The sequence below is a fragment of the Mangifera indica genome, chromosome 4 (genome assembly GCF_011075055.1).
Source record: "Mangifera indica cultivar Alphonso chromosome 4, CATAS_Mindica_2.1, whole genome shotgun sequence".
In the NCBI taxonomy this organism is placed as follows: Eukaryota; Viridiplantae; Streptophyta; class Magnoliopsida; order Sapindales; family Anacardiaceae; genus Mangifera; species Mangifera indica.
Window position 1 is genome coordinate 13,954,567 of NC_058140.1, and position 20,196 is coordinate 13,974,762.

At 34.0% G+C, this 20,196-nt stretch overlaps 2 protein-coding genes across 4 annotated transcripts; one reads left to right on the forward strand and one right to left on the reverse strand.

Moving 5' to 3' along the window:
* Positions 1-68: 68 nt before the first annotated feature.
* Positions 69-5,644, reverse strand: LOC123213575 (filament-like plant protein 7). Of its 3 annotated transcripts, XM_044633044.1 has the most exons (7): positions 5,358-5,644; positions 5,130-5,225; positions 4,346-4,451; positions 4,059-4,206; positions 1,512-3,948; positions 1,360-1,420; positions 69-986 (listed from the first exon to the last, which is right to left on the reverse strand). In XM_044633044.1, exons 3-7 carry the CDS (start codon positions 4,439-4,441, stop codon positions 483-485), a joined length of 3,246 nt encoding a protein of 1,081 aa, XP_044488979.1. In that variant the 5' UTR covers positions 4,442-4,451; positions 5,130-5,225; positions 5,358-5,644; the 3' UTR covers positions 69-482. The 3 variants fall into 3 exon arrangements, with proteins under 3 accessions (XP_044488979.1, XP_044488978.1, XP_044488980.1); XM_044633043.1 differs by lacking the exon at positions 5,130-5,225; XM_044633045.1 differs by lacking the exons at positions 5,130-5,225; positions 5,358-5,644 and adding an exon at positions 5,063-5,097.
* Positions 5,645-12,546: 6,902 nt separating this feature from the next.
* On the forward strand, positions 12,547-18,507 carry LOC123213785 (probable E3 ubiquitin ligase SUD1). The gene is made up of 9 exons (XM_044633355.1): positions 12,547-12,976; positions 13,657-14,349; positions 14,995-15,657; positions 15,743-15,954; positions 16,060-16,425; positions 16,528-16,685; positions 16,777-16,940; positions 17,060-17,206; positions 17,693-18,507. The coding sequence occupies exons 1-9, from the start codon at positions 12,704-12,706 to the stop codon at positions 18,185-18,187; spliced, it is 3,171 nt and encodes a 1,056-aa protein (XP_044489290.1). The 5' UTR covers positions 12,547-12,703; the 3' UTR covers positions 18,188-18,507.
* Positions 18,508-20,196: the final 1,689 nt, after the last annotated feature.

Below are 20,196 nucleotides of genomic sequence, written 5' to 3' on the forward strand. Positions count from 1 at the left end.
TACCTTGATCACATAAAGTTCATTCAAAGACTTGAAAGTTAAATTCCACAGTAAAAAGAGCAAACAAGTTGCAGGAAAAAGCACTTGGGATCGACATGGCATAATTTCAATCAATTCTCCATCCAGAAAGCTTTATGGTCTAACCCCACAACAAATGATCACTCTCAAGCGCAAGCTTTCATTACAGAATCAACTAAGGCTCTCCAGAACATAAAACTAGATATATTTACATTAGCGACACTCGAGAGATTCTATAAAACAATCTCCCCTCTCTCTACTGTAGCTAGTCTCACAGTAAAAAAGATCCAAATAAGCCAAATTTTCAGCATTTCCAATCACCAAGGTGGAATATTAAACAGCAAATCTTCAACCGAAGCACTAAGACAGCTGGATTATTTTCTTCATCAAACATGAGCTAATGCTACCATGCCAGCAGCAGTTCTCCATCAACTTATACATGGACCATAGCTTCTTCAGGTTTTTTAGACCATGGCTAATGATTTCGATTTTTTGCCGCTTCCATGCTTCCTTCGCAACAGTAGTTTCATCAGTAAACCGACTCCTCGTTTTTTGCTTGGTACAATAGCTCGAGAGCCTGCAGCAGTACTAATGGCTTTATTCTTTGAATTGTGATATGCTTCTGGTGCATGGACCAGTGCATTAGGATCATGCAAAGAATTGCAATCCTTTGAGAGAAGAAGTGATGGTTTTGGTGCATCTTCAATACTTAGAGTTCCTTTCTTATGGAGAGACTTGAAAACTTCTGCCTTCGCACAATCCTCTGCTATCATTTGATCACGTAAGGAGAAGCGTTTGGTCAACTTCTTGTTAATAGCTGCGGTGGTTGCAGGATTGGTACTAGAAAAAACCTTGTCAAAAAGAACTGCTTCCTGTGGTGAAGCCAGTGCCTTTAACTGTTTTCCCAGGTTTAAAATGGTCTCTTGGCACTCTGCCAACTTCACAGAAGCCGCTGTAATCTCCCAACCCTGCATATTTAAACAGAAACATTCAAGTCGAAGAAATGTTTTATCAATTATTTTCTTTTCTCTATTACATTTATAGTTTTACATCTTAAAGCAGTTGTGTTTAATGCAAAATATATGATTTCCCTATGATACAATGATATAATTATAAAATGATTTAGCCACGGCTTGGTGGTCACTATATGATGCAAGTCAATGAGTCACAAATTATGAAATGGAAATGATCAGATTCTATGATACCAGTTAGTATAATTCCTCAGACAAATGTAACTTGCTTCAGTTAAGCTATTCTCAAGGTTTCTATGTAGGGGAGCCTATTTTTGTGAACAGCACATAAAGTTAATTAATAACACATTAACAACTGTTAATAACTTACATTTTGGGACTGCTTTCCCTCCTGATTTGTGCCACAGTTTGGTGTTTCCTTCTTTGCAACACTGTGAGTTACATGACAAAAAATTAGAGCTCTTTTGCAATCAAGGAAAATTTTTGTATACTACAAAAAGGAAACCAAGATCATAATGTTACCTCTCTAACTGGAGTTGAAGCTCAAGACATGTTGCTTCTAATTCTTCACAACAATTGTTTTTGTACTCCAGTTCAACTTCCAAAGATGAAAACTTCTGGAAGGCCTCATTCAACTTAGCTTTGGCAACTGTAAGCTGGGTATCAAGATCTTCATTAAGTGAGTTCTGATTTTCCATCTGATCCTCAATCATCTCTTTTGATTCTTTCAAAGTTTTCACTTCTTCTTTTAGTGCTCCAATGTTGTCCTCAGACTCACGAAGTTGTGTCATCAAGGCCTCGCTTTTATCAGTAACGGACTTCAGCCTAGTTTCTATATTCCTGAGCTCATCTTTTAGTCTCTTGTTTTCCTCTTGAATGTTTCCCTGAATACATTCTGTCTGGAATGAAACATTTTGCTCGTGCAAAGGACTAGCTGATACCAAGCATGAAGATTGCTCTTCAGATTTATGGACTCTGTTTGATGTGGAAAGCAAACCATCCACTGCAGCTTCAACTTCATTTTCACGTTCTGGTTCACTCCAACCAAAATGGTTCTTTATCTTACTCCTTGTGGTGGGAGAATCTTTAGGGGCAACAGAATTGTTTATAATCCAGTCTAAAGCAAATGAAAACTCCCCAACAACTTTTTCAAGATCAGATTTTCCATTCAATAGATCATTACAAGTATGAACCAACTTTTGCAAAAGAGCATTTAGTTCAGAACTCTGCCATTGAAAGACATGGACAGTGTAGGGCACTGACGTCCCTAATGTGAACGAACTTCTATCCCTCTCTGAAAAACTATCTGAAGCATTAAAATCAACAAAAGACAACCTAGAGATTTCTTCAATAAGTTCAATGATTTTACGGATTGACTTGATCAGATTAGATTCAAGGTGTTGGCTGCTTCTTTCTTTGATTAATGTGTCAATTCCAGAATCTGCATCCAAGGAATGTGAGGTTGGAGCTACGTTTGGAGATTTAGAAGCTACATCACTGCTTATCTCAAGAGCTTTTAATCCTCCAGGATTCCTTGAGATAGCAACTGAATCAGCTTCAGAGACAGTTGGGTGCTTTATGAAACCCAAAGCAATTCTGATATCCTCTAGAAGTTCATCTAGACTTTGTTTTGAAATGTGCTTTTGCTTCAACATTGCATTCAAAACGACCTGGAGCCAGTCGAAAGAATTTTCAGTTGCTACATCTATTGAGTGGATCTCTGGTTTTGTCATGGTAGGGCTGAAATGACTTTGTACCACTGGAACTAATTCCTTACCAGTTAAATCAGGCTGACAGCCACCAACAGGGGCTGTTTCTGTAGAAACTATAGCTAATTTCTCCATCTCTACAAAGTCATCCATTAAGCTCATGTCTGAAGCATCAATAGGTTTGTGTTCCAGTTGATGCTTGAGTTTTCCAGCTTTGAAATGTTCCAATTCCAAAATTAGAGCATTAGCCCATGATCCAGAAGAGCTAATCCCATCATCACTGGCATTGTCAACCGGCATTATGGAAAGTTCACTAGATACAGGACCACAAATTGCCAGCTCCATAGGTTTCTGACCTTTACATAGCTCTTTCAGCTGCGTCTCAACATGAGATAATCTGGAAGCTGTACGGGAATACATCATCCTTGAAGCCTGAAGTTCAGTGCTCTTCATATTCACAGTTTCTTTCAGAATTTTGTTTTCTTCTTCAATATCATGTAATCGCTCACTCAGAAGGGAATTCTTACTGAAATTTTCAGGAGAGCACTCCATTATAGCTTCTCTGACAATCAAATCTCTTGAAGGATTCAAATTTCTTCTTTTCATCTCCATCTGATCCCTTCCCATTGTTTTGAATTCACCCCTCATCTTTTCCAGAGCAGCAGGGCCTGGAAGCTTTTTCCGTACCAAAAGTCGTAGTCTCTGACATTCCGCTTCAAGTTTTGTGATTTTCTTCACATTCTCCAAATGTTGCTTATGTTCTGCATCAACAGATCGCCGCATATACTCCATCTCATCATTCCGAATCTCAAGCTCTTTCTCAAGAATGCGAAACTCATACTTTAGAAAAGCATTTTCTTTTTCTGTGGCATCTAATCTAGCCATTAGTGTATTAAATTCTGCTTCTGCCTCACACTTGCTTTTTTGAAGATCTTCAATCTGTTTCTCTTTGACTAGGAGAGCCTTACTTAAATGACTATTCTCAGCAGCTAACTTGGCAAGGCTTTTATTAGCCTCTGCTAAGTTCTGTTCCAATTCTTTCTGAATCTTCTCAAATTCATCTGATGTCTTCATGACAGCATCATGTATCCTTTTCTCCGGTTCTAGTTGAACAGAGTTCAACTGCTGCTTACATTTCATCAATGCTGCATTTGAACAAGCTAATTTCTCATCTGCAGCAAGTCCATGCTTCCAAGCTTCATCGAGTTCTTTTTTCCTGAGAGCTGTTTCTGCTTCTGACTTTTCCCGGCCTAATGAAATATGTATTCATTGAATCAAAACAGAAAAAGCGAACATTCAAAGAAGAGAAAGCTATGGTATAAGGAAAAAGGTTGGCAAGAAAAGGAAACTTGTGTTGCACCTGCAAAGGCTTCCTGGGCAACTTTTGCATGTTTTCTTACAAGGTCATCTTGAGGATGACAATCAAGGAGGACTGAAGCCAACTTCTCATTAAGATTCTTTACTGATCTCTCTGGTCCTACTGCTTTTTTTGTTGGAAGTTTTTGCACCTAATACAGTGCAAAACAGAAGTATATCAGCTAATTATAATTGTAAGATTATATATGATAGCTCAACTGGATAGGTAATGACAGAAACAGAAAATTATTATAAGAAGTATGCCAAATGAAGCAGAGGAGATTGTGTTACCTCTTCATCAATTCTTTTCACAGAAATGTCAGCTTTGTCAGCAACAATTGTCTTCTCTGAAGATTTTTTCCTCCACAGCCATGCATTGTTGTCCATGATTTAGTTTCTGTGATTACAGAAATAAAAATGGAATATTATTATTTTAATGTTTTACTTAACCAAATGAGTCATGTGGTTGATAAAACATTTATAAACAATAACCATTAATCCGAGATTCCCATGGGAAATGAGAATATCAGTTTAATGTTGGAAAATAACGCAAATGCAGACAACTGGGCACCGATAATTCATATCCTACAAGTTATTTAATTAATGATTTTGTAAATATACAGACTTTATGTGCCTTCTGATGCAGACCGCAATTAGAATAACTGTTTTCAAACACAATCGATGACATGAAATCCACAGATATCATTATTGCAGGTAACTGAAATTTCATCAAGCACAGATGTGAAAGAAAAGAGGAGCAACCTGGGTTCTGATTATGATTTTACAATAAGAAGAAGAAGAAGAAACACGATTAATAAAAGCATTTGACGAAGATGATTATCTTATACACTACAACAGTACAACACACGTTTGACCAAAATCAGTTCACTTTAGTACAGAAGCAAGAAAACATTAACCTCTTGGAGGAGCAAGCCCCGTGATTTGATAAATAAAATAAAATAGTCTACCACTAAAACTGCCCCTGATTTGCAGTTTAGTATAACTTACAACGAAGTTCGGTCCATTTGTATGAAAAATTACAGCATTTGGTAAAATCATCAAACTCGGAGCATACATGATATATGTAGAAACGGAAGCATGATGATTTAGACTTCAAATCAAGAAGTTAATTATGGCCTTCTTCTGTTAGTTCAGATACAAGGCACTCTAGTTGGAGAAAACAATTAAAAAAATTTGTTAAAAAAGATCATCAATGTATTTGTAACAGAAGATAAAACAAGCAAACACAAGAATGATCCAAGAGAAAGAAAGCATAGCAGAAAACATTAAAACAAGTATTGACCTGCACAACAGCATGAAGGTGTCTAACAAGTTAATGGTTGATAATCCGCCACTTCTTAGTGAGAACGAGAGAGTGAGTTTGTTGAAACAGAGGAATGAAAGTTGCAACTGAAACCACACAAAAAGGAGAATGAAGGACTATCATGCAATTGAATTGCGATGGCAACGCAATGCAATACAAGGACAAGTTTGCATTGGATGCTACTATTCCACCGACAGCTAATTAATTGCTGCTAATTATTACTTCTATCTCCTCCCCTCCCAAAAACAGAAACAATTTGACTCACTACCCTAAAAAAAAACAAAGTAGCCATGAGAATTGTTGAAAATGTTTAACAGTCTCTTTTCTTTTAAGGTATATTTGCCTCAGCCAGCATATATATATATATATATATATATATATATATATATATATATATCATTATCCTTTGTCAATTTTATGGTTTAACGTCCAATTGCCTGATCCTATCATTCATTTTTTCATGATCTACAAATCCCTTGTATTTGTTTTGTAGGTCTGAGTTCGAAATCAGTCATTATTGGACAACAAAAAACAATTTTTTTTCATAAGAATTTATTTTTTGAGATTTTAATCATGGAGGATAAATATTATTTTAAAGAAATTAATATTTTATAAATGGTAAAAAATGTAAAAATTTTAATTTTTAAATAAATTTAAAATAAACTATAACTGTATGAAAAACAAATAATAAAAATATGTATAATTTTATATTTAAATAAAATATATAATTATATAATTAAATATTATTTTATTTTTAATTTTTATATATTTAATTTAATAACATTACTAAAAATATATATATTTGAGTCAGTAGGTAGAACGTTGAAGTGGTAAAGACAGGAAGCGGTGACAAAAGAAAAAGGGGAGTGAGATGGTTGAGGGTGAAAGTCTTTATGTGACGTAGAGACAGACGCGCTGTCACTTGCTTTTCTTTTCTTTTCTTTTCTTTTATTTCAATCATACCAACCGTCTTCCACTTCTACTCCTCACCAAACAGCCACGCGCTTCACTAGATTCCTCTTTGCTTCACAGTTCGTCCTTTTCACGCTCTTTAAATCCGCTATACTATTTAATTCTCAATTAATCATTATGTCTCCATTAATAATTGCACTAATTCCCATTAATCACTTTTTCCAAAACGCCCACTAAATTACCAATTTTCATTTCTTACCCCATTACTAAAGAAAATTACATTTAAATACTGTTATATATATATATATATATATATATATATATATATATATATATATATATATATATACATAATTTAGGTAAATAAAAATTTATTATTATATGATTAAATATTATTTTATTTTTAATTTAAAATATCTAATTATATAATAATATATTATCAATATATTTAAACACATAATTTTATTATATAAAATCCATATAAAAACCTTCTTCGATTTATTATTTTACCCCAATTCACTCTATTATAAGATATGCGTATCACATAAGAATTGATCATAAATTATTTTTAGGGGATGTTTAGTTTAAGTGATATTTTATTATCAAAATATAAAGATTATCTTAAAATAAATTATTTAGATGATTATTACATATAAATAATTATTATATTTGATAAAATTTGATAAAAATAGAAAAAAATAAATAACTATTATGTTTGATTATAAGTAATAAAAGAATATTAATAAATTACTTTAGATATAATTATTTTTAAATTTTTTTATTATTTATTATATTAATTAAAAATAAATTTATTTTTATATAAAAAATAAATAAATAATAATATAATTATAATAAAATTAATATTATTTTAATAATATTTTAATACTTAAAATAAAAATAGTAATCAGATTATTATAAATATTATTTATTATATTATTATTATATCATAATATTTTAATATTAACTATAAAAGTAAATAAACACCCCTTGTTTTAAGGGATTAACCTATTTTTACCCCATCAGTAATTATGGTAAATTGAAAAAGACTTTGACTTTTTGGTTTGATTATGATAACCTTTTATTTTGTAACAATATTAATACTATTTTAAGCAAAGATTATCCAACGATTGCATGCACTCAAATATACATCGTACTTTAGCAACACCAGATAGTTTGAGTAATGATATTAATGCTAAACAACAATCCCCCGTGTAATAATATTATCTTATATGAATTCTCAAACGAATAGTTTGAATAATTAAAAAAAATTTTAATATTAAAAAATATAAATTTAAATATTTTATGATAATATATTTAAATTAAATTATTAAATTATTTAATTTAATGATTATAAGATTAATAATTAAATTTGAGATTTCTTCTATTTAATATAGTTGATTTAGTTCAAAAAATAACAATTTAATTTGAATAAAATTCTTTATTATTAAAAAAAAAATCTTATACGATTTTTGAACCATTAGTGAAAATTTGTAATACATAGACTCTAATAATTATATTCCTATTTTATGACATATTTATTGTATATATTCCTATTCACTGTGAGACCATAGGCACAGAATACCTAATAATTTTAATTAAGATGTAGTGGCACCTTAATCCTGGAAGATAATTTTAGAAAAAAGGCATTGATATAATAATTTTAATCGGTCCATACCATCTGACTGTTATCAAGATTTTCAGATGGGTAATGCCAATGTCAGTCAGGCAAGCCTTACCACCTTCAATTATTTCATAAGCCCACTGCCTGAAAATACAACCCCCCATTCTTACCGGTTAGGCCAAATATCTCTGTCCCACCCAAGGTTTGAAAAATAAGATTGCCTCTATTTAAGTTTGAAAAACCATTTTCACATCCATTTGTTAAAATCGACAATTAGTTTTAATGGTCATATAATTTTTTTAATATTATAATAGAGATATAATTAACTATCATTTCATTCTTAAAATTTAAAACATTACAATAACACTTATATCAAATTAAATAGTAAATAATATTACACGAGTTTAAATGTTTTTTTTTAAATTTATTAACAGTAAATAGATGTTTATTATATTTACTTATATATTTTAAACAGTTAAACCTTAATTTATTTTTTAAAATATAATTATTATTTTTTAAATTATTGAAAGTATTAAAATTAAAAACTTTTTTAAAATACCCCAAACTTTTTCTAAGTTCCAAAAACCCATAAAATTTTTCATTTGATTATATTAAAAAAAAAAAAAAACATTTGATCTATATAAAAAAAAATAACACAATCTCCTACTCGTGTATCTAATCTGCCTATCCCACTCATATTCACCTACTTTTTCCAAGACAAAAAAATCAAAGTATTAATTTTTTATGCATATGATCTAAAACATGAAATATTTTTTCATTTTAATACAAATTTAATGTAAATAAACCATTTTTTATAATTAAATTAACTACAAAATATTAACAAAGACCAATTTGATTTTTACAAATTAACAAAGTAGAATTCATTATAACACAAAGAAATCTCAAAATTTCAATTTTAAATGTTCAAACAAAATATCAAACAATGCGATGAAATATTATTTACTTGAATTAAAATGGTTATAATGCATGATTCCTTTGATTTTGGACTGATTTAGCTAAGAATGTGAAAGAAAATAAATTTGAGAGATTAAGGTTCAAAAGCTAGATATGAGAGTAAAACAAGTATGATGTTAGGGTTTTAATTAAAAATGTATAATAAAAAATATGGGCTAAAAGGTATAAACCCATAAAAATGGCTAAAATAATTGATTGTTCATTTATGAAATAATTAATTATATGATAATATATATTAAATATATATATATATATTTATTTAAAATTAATATACATAGTTTTATTATTTACAAAAATTTAGAAATCTGGACACAGACTCCGAATATCCAATGTTGGGCTCCAGCCCATCAATGGAATATTTTGGGTAAGATTGTTCTAAGTTTGACACAAATTTCTCAGCAGTGAAATCCATCTTTCGCCTAAGGTTTGATCAGAAAACACTTTTACACCTATCAAGTGTACATTGCATTTTCTCACCTAAAACCAGACCTGGCAAAACGAGCACAGGTACAGGTTTTAAGTTCGGGGAAAAGGACTATTTCCCGTCCATCTTTTAGCTTATTCTTAAACCTATATTCATGGGAGATCAAAAACTCTTTTTTCCACTCATAATCAAATTGTCATCCATTTTTTCAGTTAAGGACATAGGCAAAATCATCATTTTATTGTTTATATTAAAAAGTTATAAAATTTATTACTTTTTACCCCTTTAGGTTTTAGAGACTAACATTTCACCTTTACTTAAAGTTTTTAAACTTTGAAAACTAACATTTTCACCCCCAAACCTAGGGTTTTCATATTTTCCAAAACGTAGCCACCCCCCATAACTTTTAAAACTAGCAGTTTCACCCCCCATTCTTTAACTTTATCTTCCGACGTCGTCACCAACCTCCTCTTTTTCCTGGTGCGACGACGGTGGTGTGATGAAGAGATCTTCATCTCCTCGTCGCACGGTGTGACAAAGAGACAGAGATCTCTTCGTCGATCCACCCAAACGAGGAAGGACGACGCTTCGTCGTCCTTCGTCGCTCATCTCCTCGTTCAGACTAGACGACGAAGCGTCATCCTTCGTCTGTTCTTCCATATCTGGACGACGAAGGGTCGTCCTTCGTCGTCCATTATAGTCGGAGATGGGAGATCGGTTGAATGCGTCGGTCGTTGGTGGTGGCTGGAGAAGGAAGCAAACCCTAGGGGTGAAATTAAATTTTTCAAACTTTGAGGATTGGTTAGTTGTTAGTTTTTAAAACCTGGAAGGGGGAAATGGTGAAATTTTAAATTTTTAAGGTTTTAAACAGTAAAATAATGATTTTGCCCCTGTCCCTAACTGGAAAAATAGACGGCAGTTTGGTCATGAATGGAAAAAATGGTTTTTGATCTCCCGTCGGTATAAGTTTGAGAATGTGCTAAAAGATGGGTGGGAAACAGTCCTTTTCCCTTTAAGTTCTTTTACCCATACCCGTTGGGTGACATATTTTGCAGGCGCAGGCATACCCGCAATATTTATTTCTCCCAATATTTTACACAAAATTTGAATGTATATCAACTCATTTTAGGATTCGATAGCTTTTTATTGTCATTTGCCATCCTTGCTTTCTCAATTTCTCGAAAATTAGTGCAAGTATGGTCTTGATTTTTCCTTCATAAATTGTGATAAGTATGAAATAAGGTTTTATAAATTAAGTCTTTCCTTCAAAATTAAATATACCTACAGTAATTTTCACACTAGAAATTGGATTGTTAATATTTCTTTACTTAAAATTTCATTTAATATAGTCTCTCCTTCTTGAAATTTATACTAAAATAAATATGAAATGAGATTTTACAAAATAAAATAATTAAAAATAAAAAACCATAAATTTTATAGGTAATTCACAATCTATCCATATCGATAGGGTTAGATATATAGGTATGAGGTTTTATAATATGTATCTATATAAATTGACATGTTTTCAATTTCTACTTATGTTATATGATTTGTTTTTATTTTGTATATCTGATTCAACTCGCCTGTTTGTCAGATTTATCTAAAACCTAAGTCCATAGCAAAAAAATTATAAAAGTATAATAATTACTTCAACCTTTCAAAATTAATTTTAAAAAAAGAAAAATTGGCCGGCGTTGGGAGTCCAATGGTAACCCAGTTGTTGCTGCTTAATCAAAACCAAAATAAAATTCAAATCAAACCCACCAACCCACCACTGCCCACCTTGCCACGCCATAGATCCACTTTTGTCGTCCCGACCCTTCAAAGTGACAATACACAACTTGTATACACCAGCAACAACCATAAAAGATCTCGGGATGGAACATTTCAATTACGATGAAACATTATGACCATGGAAAACCTTAATATGGTTAGAATGCAACCTATGCGATGTAACCCAAGCGTGATCTGGCTAAAATGCATCCAAGCGGTGTTGCCTCGGTCATGATTGGCCATATCACAACCCAATTGGCCAACTTATAGCTCAACAGACATCGTCCAAGTCAAAATGTTGTCGGTGATGACCCATTCTTTTTTCACGATGTTCATATTATGTTGTGCTCAAAGCAAATCCCTTTACTTGCTGGTTGACCACATCCGTCCACCCTTGTTCTCCTCAATCTCCTGCTTTTGTCTTTAAAATTTATAAAATCTTCCATCCTCATCCTCCCAATATCTTCACCTTCAAACCATTTCTTCGTCAATGAATTTTTGTCTCCATCGTCATCATCATCACCGTAGCCCACCATCTTGTCTCTGTTGACTCAAAATTTAAAGCTTATGGACCGTGAACTTGTGGCGGTAATCTTACTATAAAGTACCCTTTTTGGATTTCTAGCCATCAAGAACCTTACTGTGGCTACCCAACTTTCAGATTACATGCAATGACATTCAACATATGAAGATTATATCATCAAAGATAATCTTCTACGAAAATAGTTCACTTTGTTTGCCCAACTCTGTAGCCTATGAAACCTCATGTCCAACTCCACTCTGCGACTTGACTCTTAATCGATCTCCGTTCAATTTTATCTCTAGTAGTGAAGATCTTTTCTTCAGGTACAATTGCTGCGAAAATCCACCTACTGATTTTTCTGGATAAAAGTTTGAGAATGTTGAAACTCTTTACGTGTTATTGCCGGTGCAGTTGGGCCCAAAATTTTGCCCAAAACTAAGGGTGGATTCGAATCGAATTCATTTGAGCTTGGTTCAAATAAGTCTGAAATGAGCCAACCCTAACCGAACTTGATTGAACTTAAGCTACTCTCTAAAATTTTCAATTAAAAATTTTGATGTAAAACAACGTCGTTTTGATTAATATGTATTAAAATGACGTCGTTTTAATACCGAACAACCAGTCGAACTGAATTCGAATTTAGTTCAAGCTTGACTTTCACGAGAATTCGAGCTCGGCTATATGTAAATTGAGTCAATCTTAAGTTTGCTTCGGTTTGAATCCAACTTTACCCAAAACCCGAAAGATTGAAATGAACCGGCTTTGAACGGAATAAATGAAGCCCGAACCCGAAGAAAGAGGATGAAAAAATTGTCTGGTGTCGACAACTGCTTTGAGGCTGAATCTGACCAATTCACTTGGATAAGTTTTTAAGGGTAATATAGTAAATCTCGTATTTAATTGCCGACAAAACTGAAATATAACCCCAAAACAAGGGTCATTTCCAGGACACAATCCTCAAAATTTAAGCCAACCCATTTCAAAAGCGTCGCCGAGCACATCAGGATCCATTGAAAAGTGAAAACCATCATCTCCAATTCAATTAATCGCCCAACTCGGTCTCTCATCAAACTCAGTCAGTTAAATCAGCTTCCTTTATGGACGGCTCCACATCGATACACCGTGGCGGCGATTCCTTGCCCTCAGCATTCGCGTCTTCGGTGTCGATGAAGAGAGAGGTGGTGGAAGAGAGCGTGTCGCGATACGACGAGGAGGAGGAGGAGGAGGAGGACGTGTGCCGGATCTGTCGAAATCCGGGAGACACGGAGAATCCTTTGCAGTATCCGTGCGCGTGTAGTGGAAGTATTAAATATGTTCACCAGGATTGCCTCCTTCAGTGGCTCAATCATAGCAACGCTCGTCAATGCGAGGTTAATTGATTTATTTCTTTTTGACGGATAGATTGATTTGTCTTTTAATTGTTTTATGAAATTATGAAAGACTGATGCTACGTCCTGTTTTAAAATTTTAATTCAAAGGGTGATTGACTAATGGTTGGTTGCTGGAATGTTGGGAGGAAGAAGAAGAAAGTGAACGAGGGATTGAAGTTTCTTGTTGAATTTTATTTGTATAAAGGCTTAAAGTTTCATTTGTGTTTATTTTCTTGACTTTGGAATGTTATAGTCATGATCAGAAGATTTCATCTCTTGAGGTTTCATGTTAATTGAGTTGTTGGGAAATTTTCAGGGTCACGACTTGTGGATGAATAGTTTCATACAGACAAACGAATTTTGCATGTTTTTGTTAGAACTCTTTATCAAGAAAGAACTGATTGACAATCATCATTTTAGAAAATTAAGTTTGAAGCCTAGGTTGTAGGTATGAGATTATATGCATGATTCCAAATGCAGCAATGTGAATGAATGGGCTTAACTGATTTCATTTAAGATGGAAGTTTATATGTTGAAAATTTTATTTTTACTTCCAATGCTTGTTTGTACTTATTTTTGGTTTGGATTTTTCAAGTGCCTGCATATGTGTATTACGAAGAATCCAATATTTTGGTGAAGATAATTCTCCTCTAACAGAATTGACTTGGTAATCTTTGTAGGTCTGTAAACATGCATTTTCCTTTTCCCCGGTTTATGCTGAGAATGCTCCAGCTAGGCTTCCTTTTCAGGAGTTTGTAGTTGGAATGGCAATGAAAGCTTGTCATGTCGTGCAATTTTTTCTACGGCTTAGTTTTGTACTTTCTGTTTGGCTCCTCATCATACCTTTTATCACGTTTTGGATATGGCGATTGGCCTTTGTGAAGAGTTTAGGGGAAGCTCACAGATTATTTCTAAGTCATATTTCAACAACAGTTATTCTTACTGATTGTCTGCATGGTTTCCTGCTTTCTGCTAGTATTGTGTTTATTTTTCTTGGAGCCACTTCTTTGCGAGATTACTTCAGGCATTTGCGTGAGCTTGGAGGACAAGATGCTGAGAGGGAGGATGAAGGGGACAGAAATGGTGCTCGTGCTGGAAGAAGACCTCCCGAACAAGCTAATAGGAATTTTGTTGGTGAAGGAAATGGAGAAGATGCTGGAGGAGCACAGGGTGTTGCTGGCGGAATTCAAATTGTCAGAAGGAATGCAGAAAATGTTGCTGCACGATGGGAGATTCAGGCAGCCCGTCTTGAGGCCCATGTTGAACAGATGTTTGATGGTTTGGATGATGCTGATGGTGCAGAGGATGTGCCTTTTGATGAGCTTGTTGGCATGCAGGGTCCAGTTTTCCATTTAGTTGAAAATGCATTTACTGTAAGTCAGCCATACCCCCCTCCATTTAGCTTCTATTTTCACTTGGTAACACTGTATTGTCATTATATTTCCCATTTGATCTTATCTTGGTGGTTTAACTTTAGTCCTTGCATCCTTTTGTTTTTAGGAGAGTGTATTTTGAAATTCATCCTATTTCTCTTTGTGTAGAATGAATTGCTACTATTTGGTTTGTTATTTGATATATTTTTAAGTTACCATTGGTATGAATTGAGATGAATGATTTACATGATCTATTTGAAATAGTACCATGGAGTTTGACCTTTGGATTAGAATATCAGTTTCCATTGAAAGAAAGGTTAGGGATAAATCTGTCCCTTAGAGGTGAAATTTTTCTAGTTATGAGCCAGTCTCATAACACTGCTGTGCTCCTGATTCTGTCATGGTTCCTTTGACCAGGACCTTTGCCTCTTTGCTTGGTTTGTCAAATCTCAAGTTTCATTTTTTTCAAAGAAATGTTTTTGTACTTTTCTCATTGGACTTCTTCACATAACATGCCATGAGTATTCTTTTTTAACCATATTTGATTGTCTTTCAAATCAGAAGTGAACTCCCAATTTATTCTCTTTCTTCCTTGCTTGCTAGAGAGTTTTTCATGATATGATGAGTGACTTTACTCCGTTGCAGGTTTTGGCTAGCAATATGATATTCCTTGGTGTTGTGATCTTTGTGCCCTTCTCTTTTGGTCGGATAATTCTATATTACATGTCATGGCTTTTCTCCTCTGCTAGTGGTGGCATCTACCGACACCTTATTACATTTGAAGGTCAAGAAAACAGTATGCTTGGCCACGTTGCAGAAGCGGCTAACAGCACAAGTGCATCACTTTCGGCAGATCTCTTAAAAGGGGCACTTATTGGAACATCACGACTTTCTGATGTTACTACACTTGCAATTGGATACATGTTCATATTCTCTCTTGTCTTCTTCTATTTGGGTATTGTTGCCTTGATTCGGTATACCAAGGGCGAGCCTTTGACTATGGGAAGGTTTTATGGTATTGCTTCTATAGCAAAAATGGTTCCATCTCTCTTCAGGCAGTTCTTGGCTGCAATGAAGCATTTGATGACCATGATTAAGGTTGCTTTCCTTCTGGTCATTGAACTTGGGGTGTTTCCTTTAATGTGTGGATGGTGGTTAGATGTCTGTACCATAAGGATGTTCGGGAAGACAATGTCTCAAAGAGTTCAGTTCTTTTCAGTCTCTCCTTTGGCTAGCTCATTGGTTCATTGGGTTGTAGGGATTGTCTACATGTTACAAATAAGTATCTTTGTTAGCCTTCTTCGAGTGGTAATGCCTTTGTCATTCTTTCATAATTCTGAAACTAGTACAACTTTATCACCCTGATGATCATTTCCTCACTTGTTTTCTGCAGGTTCTGCGTAATAAAGTTCTTTACTTTCTTCGAGATCCTGCTGATCCCAACTACAATCCATTTCGTGATCTGATTGATGATCCTGTGCACAAGCATGCTCGCAGAGTTCTGTTGTCTGTTGCAGTTTATGGGAGTTTGATTGTGATGCTGGTATTTTTGCCAGTCAAACTTGCTATGCAGATGGCTCCTTCCACTTTTCCTCTTGACATATCGTAAGACAACGCTTTCTATTTTAAGAATCTGCTATTTCTTACTATGTTTTCTTTTCATGTTAATCTGCCAAGTTTATTTGCTCATTTTACAGCTGTTTGTTGCAGGGTATCAGACCCATTTACTGAAATACCAGCTGATATGCTTCTCTTTCAAATCTGCATGCCATTTGCCATTGAGCATTTTAAATTGCGGACGACAATCAAGTCTCTTCTTCGCTGTTGGTTTACAGCAGTTGGATGGGCACTCGGTCTGACTAAGTTTTTGCTGCCCAGACCTGGCGAGAGTGGTGGCCAGGAAAATGGTAATGTTGAGCCAAGGCCGGATAGACTACAGGCAATTCCATTAGGACCTGAACAAGCTGCCCTGGCTCAATTTCCGGCAGTCGATGATGCAAACAGAGGCAATCTAGGATCTGGAAACTCTAATGTTTCAGAGCAGTATGATGCTGATGATCTAACTGATTCAGAGCAGTATGATACTGATCTCTGTTTATTTAATTTTCTTGGTTTAATAGCATATATTTAGTGGTTTCTGGCACTGCTTCTTAGATATCAATCTCTGTATCTGAGCAGGTACGGCTTTGTTCTTCGTATTGTCCTCTTGCTGGTGATTGCCTGGATGACTCTGCTTGTTATTAATTCTGCCTTGATAGTGGTTCCAATTTCACTTGGACGTGCACTTTTTAATGCAATTCCTCTTCTTCCAATCACTCATGGCATCAAGTGCAATGGTAGCGTTGTTGATTGGTTTGGTTTTTGGTTACCAGGCCCACACAACACGGGGAAATGCTGCTAATGTTCCTTTGGTTCCCTTTTTTTCAGATCTATATGCTTTCATCATTGGAAGCTATGCCATTTGGACTGCAATAGCTGGAGCAAGATATTCCATTGAGCATGTTAGAACGGAGAGGACAGCAGTTTTGTTTGGCCAAATTTGGAAGTGGTGTGGCATTGTCATTAAGAGCTCTGCATTATTGTCAATATGGGTAAGGGTTATTCTGGTTCTAATTTCTTTTATTTGTTAAGTTTCCTATTCTGTCCCGTTTTGTTTCTCATATGACTGGTGTTCTATACCTCCAATGTTTTTATTGGTGCCATGTTTCAGATTTTTGTCATTCCAGTATTAATTGGGTTGCTCTTTGAGCTCCTGGTGATTGTGCCAATGAGGGTGCCTGTGGATGAAAGTCCAGTTTTCCTCCTGTATCAGGATTGGGCATTAGGCCTCATTTTTCTGAAGATATGGACTAGATTGGTGAGTATTTTTATCACATTCCTGTGTGTTCCTGTTGACTAACATCCTTCTGTGGTGCACAACTGACTTTTAAACCGTAAAATGAGAATGCAATAGTTTAGCAGAGGATGAAGCCTAATTTTACTCAAAATTATTGATTTTGTATTGAGTGACCTGGAAGCAGTCATATTTATACATTGATCTTTGGGTTTATGGATTTGGAATAAGTGTAACATATTCTGCACATGTGATGTTTAAACTTTAAAATTCAAGTTGCATTAGTGTTGTCCATATCTGTTGTTTTTTGTTGTTTTCTTGGATGATATCTGTTCCTCTGTTATATTTGTTAACAGATTATGACTGCTAATGCTTGGTAGTAAGAGATCTGGAGAATGCTCTCAAATCTCATCATTGTAGTTCTCTTTTAGTTCAAGATTTATGGTTTTTATTCACAATATCTTGAAGAAATGAGGGTGTTGCAGAACTAAAATTTCCCTGGTGTAACAGGTTATGCTGGATCACATGATGCCCCTGGTAGATGAAAGCTGGCGGATAAAATTTGAAAGGGTGAGAGAAGATGGTTTCTCCAGGTTGCAAGGTCTTTGGGTGCTTAGAGAGATTGTTTTCCCTATCATTATGAACTTGTTGACAGCCCTGTGTGTACCATATGTCTTAGCCAGAGGGGTGTTCCCTGTGTTTGGGTACCCGTTAGTAGTAAATTCAGCAGTCTATCGTTTTGCATGGCTGGGATGCCTATGTTTCAGTGTGCTCTGGTTTTGTGCAAAGAGATTCCACATCTGGTTCACTAATCTTCATAATAGCATTCGCGATGATCGATATCTCATCGGTCGTAGGCTTCATAACTATGGGGAAGATTATCAAGACAAGCAAAATGAGGTAGGGATGTCCTCTGATGTCCATAGTTCTAACATGCATGGCTCTGGTTTGATCCGTAATGACAGAGAACCTGATGTAGGGTTGAGGTTGAGACGTGGTAATTGAAATGTTTATTAATTTCTGAAGCAGCCTTGTAGTAGTAGGTTTTGGTCCTAGTCTCATTAGGGTTTTTGTATAATTATTGAATACTTGTTCAAATGTTCATGTCAATAGCGCTCTTTACCATGTCAAGGGCTAGCAAGATGGCTCTCAGATTTTTCTAGTTATCACTGATCTTGTGCATATACAAATTAACTTAGAAGTAGGAAAACTGTGGAATTACAATGCAATATTTTGTTATGCTACATGGACTTGCAAGTAGATCACATATAGACTATGTGGTATACTGTATTTTTATACATAAATTCATAATGGATTTCTCAAAACTTGGAGCCGGTGAATCTTCTTCTTTCTAATTCTATGCTGATAATTATTATGTTTCTCTTCCTCCAAATACTCAAGAAATGAAAAATATTTAATCCATTTTTATTCTCTCAATCTAAAGATGCATAAGCATGGTCAGAATCGTGTCCAACCAAACACGAGAGAGGTAAGTTCTGAAGCGATGACAATATTTTATTAAATCGAAACGATTTTTGAAGAGTTAAAAGATGTGTGGGATACGGAAAATTTGTAGTATTTAGGATGGGATATTCACTATGAGGTGACATCTGAACAAACATGCCAAATTTTCTTAATTTGCAAATGTTTTCTTTATTAACATTGTTATGAATGTCTTTTTACCACAATACAAGTCACTTAGTAAAAATATAATTAGAAGAGTTGTTTAGATACTTTATAATTAATTAAGTTTGAAACTTGAAAATGATTTTGAAAATTTTCTTAATTTTTTTTTTTTTTTTGGTAATGATTTCATTAAACTGTTAATTTATATTTATTATTCTACTACTAATTTAGCGTTAGATTTATTTCTTAAAATTTTTAATATGTATATATATGATTTAGACTTACATAATTTAGCCTTAGATATTACATGACTATTGGTTAAATATTATAAAATTAGATTGTGTTTTAAATCCTAAGTTTATGATAAATGTATTTAGAGTGATAATTACTCAAATAGATAACTGTTTAAGATGTGATTACAATTATTATTTAAGAAATTTTAACAAAAAATTGAACACTCATTTATTCTTATATAAAAACATAAATAATGAAATAATGTCATAGGCAGAAGATCAATAAGATATTGATGAAGACATGAATCAAGCAAAGTCGAACATATAGGGATTTATGGAATTAAGAACACGTACGAACGTGGAATAACTTGAATGATAATAAAATCTTCGAATAGACATGACTAAAATGGAGAAATGAGAAATAGATTTGCTTCAATGGTGGTACCAAAATGAAAGTCAATTCCCCATTTTACCCTAAATGACCTGTGTCATTTTATGCATGCTACTTTCTAGGGTTATGTCCAAGCCAATGGTCAAATTGTTACCAATAAAAGGTACTCTTTAACCAAGTGAAATGGTTGGTTGAAAGCATTATGCATTCACGCAATTGAATACACGAAGACAGAAGACCTTGATTCCCAAACCACTCAGCCTATTTGAATACACAAGTTTTTAAATATGAATATTTTTTTATCATTCAACTTGAGCCAATCATACATGCTATTCCATTACATCTTATATTAATTATGTTTGTAATTTTTTTTTTATATTTTAAATATAGTTTACATTTTTACTAATTAGGTTTAAATTTTAAATCTTTAATGATAAAAATAACAATAAAATCTATTTTCAGTACACATTTAATATGTATTATTATTATATGATCAAATGACTTTAAATTAAAGATAAAATACCATATAATCACATAAAGACACACATAAGAAAATACCCATTTATGCATTCATCGTGAATATGTATAATATTCCTATAAAAATTAATATAATTTATAGTTTAAAAAAACATTAAAAAATAACCGGTGGAAAGGCCCAGGCCAAGGCCCGACCCATCAGGCCCCTGTTCTGGATCCGATCCAGGTCCTGCAATTGGAGATAGGACCTGGGCCCTTCAACGGTTCGGCCCCCATTCGCTTAGTGT

Coding starts and splice junctions, on each gene's coding strand:
- LOC123213785 (XM_044633355.1), top strand. CDS start 12,704: ATGGACGGCTCCACATCGATACACCGTGGCGGCGATTCCTTGCCCTCA. Junction 12,977..13,656: donor GCAACGCTCGTCAATGCGAG/GTTAATTGATTT, acceptor TAATCTTTGTAG/GTCTGTAAACATGCATTTTC. Junction 14,350..14,994: donor TAGTTGAAAATGCATTTACT/GTAAGTCAGCCA, acceptor ACTCCGTTGCAG/GTTTTGGCTAGCAATATGAT.
- LOC123213575 (XM_044633043.1), bottom strand. CDS start 4,441: ATGGACAACAATGCATGGCTGTGGAGGAAAAAATCTTCAGAGAAGACA. Junction 4,207..4,345: donor TGAAAAGAATTGATGAAGAG/GTAACACAATCT, acceptor GCACTGTATTAG/GTGCAAAAACTTCCAACAAA. Junction 987..1,359: donor AGGGAAAGCAGTCCCAAAAT/GTAAGTTATTAA, acceptor TTAAATATGCAG/GGTTGGGAGATTACAGCGGC.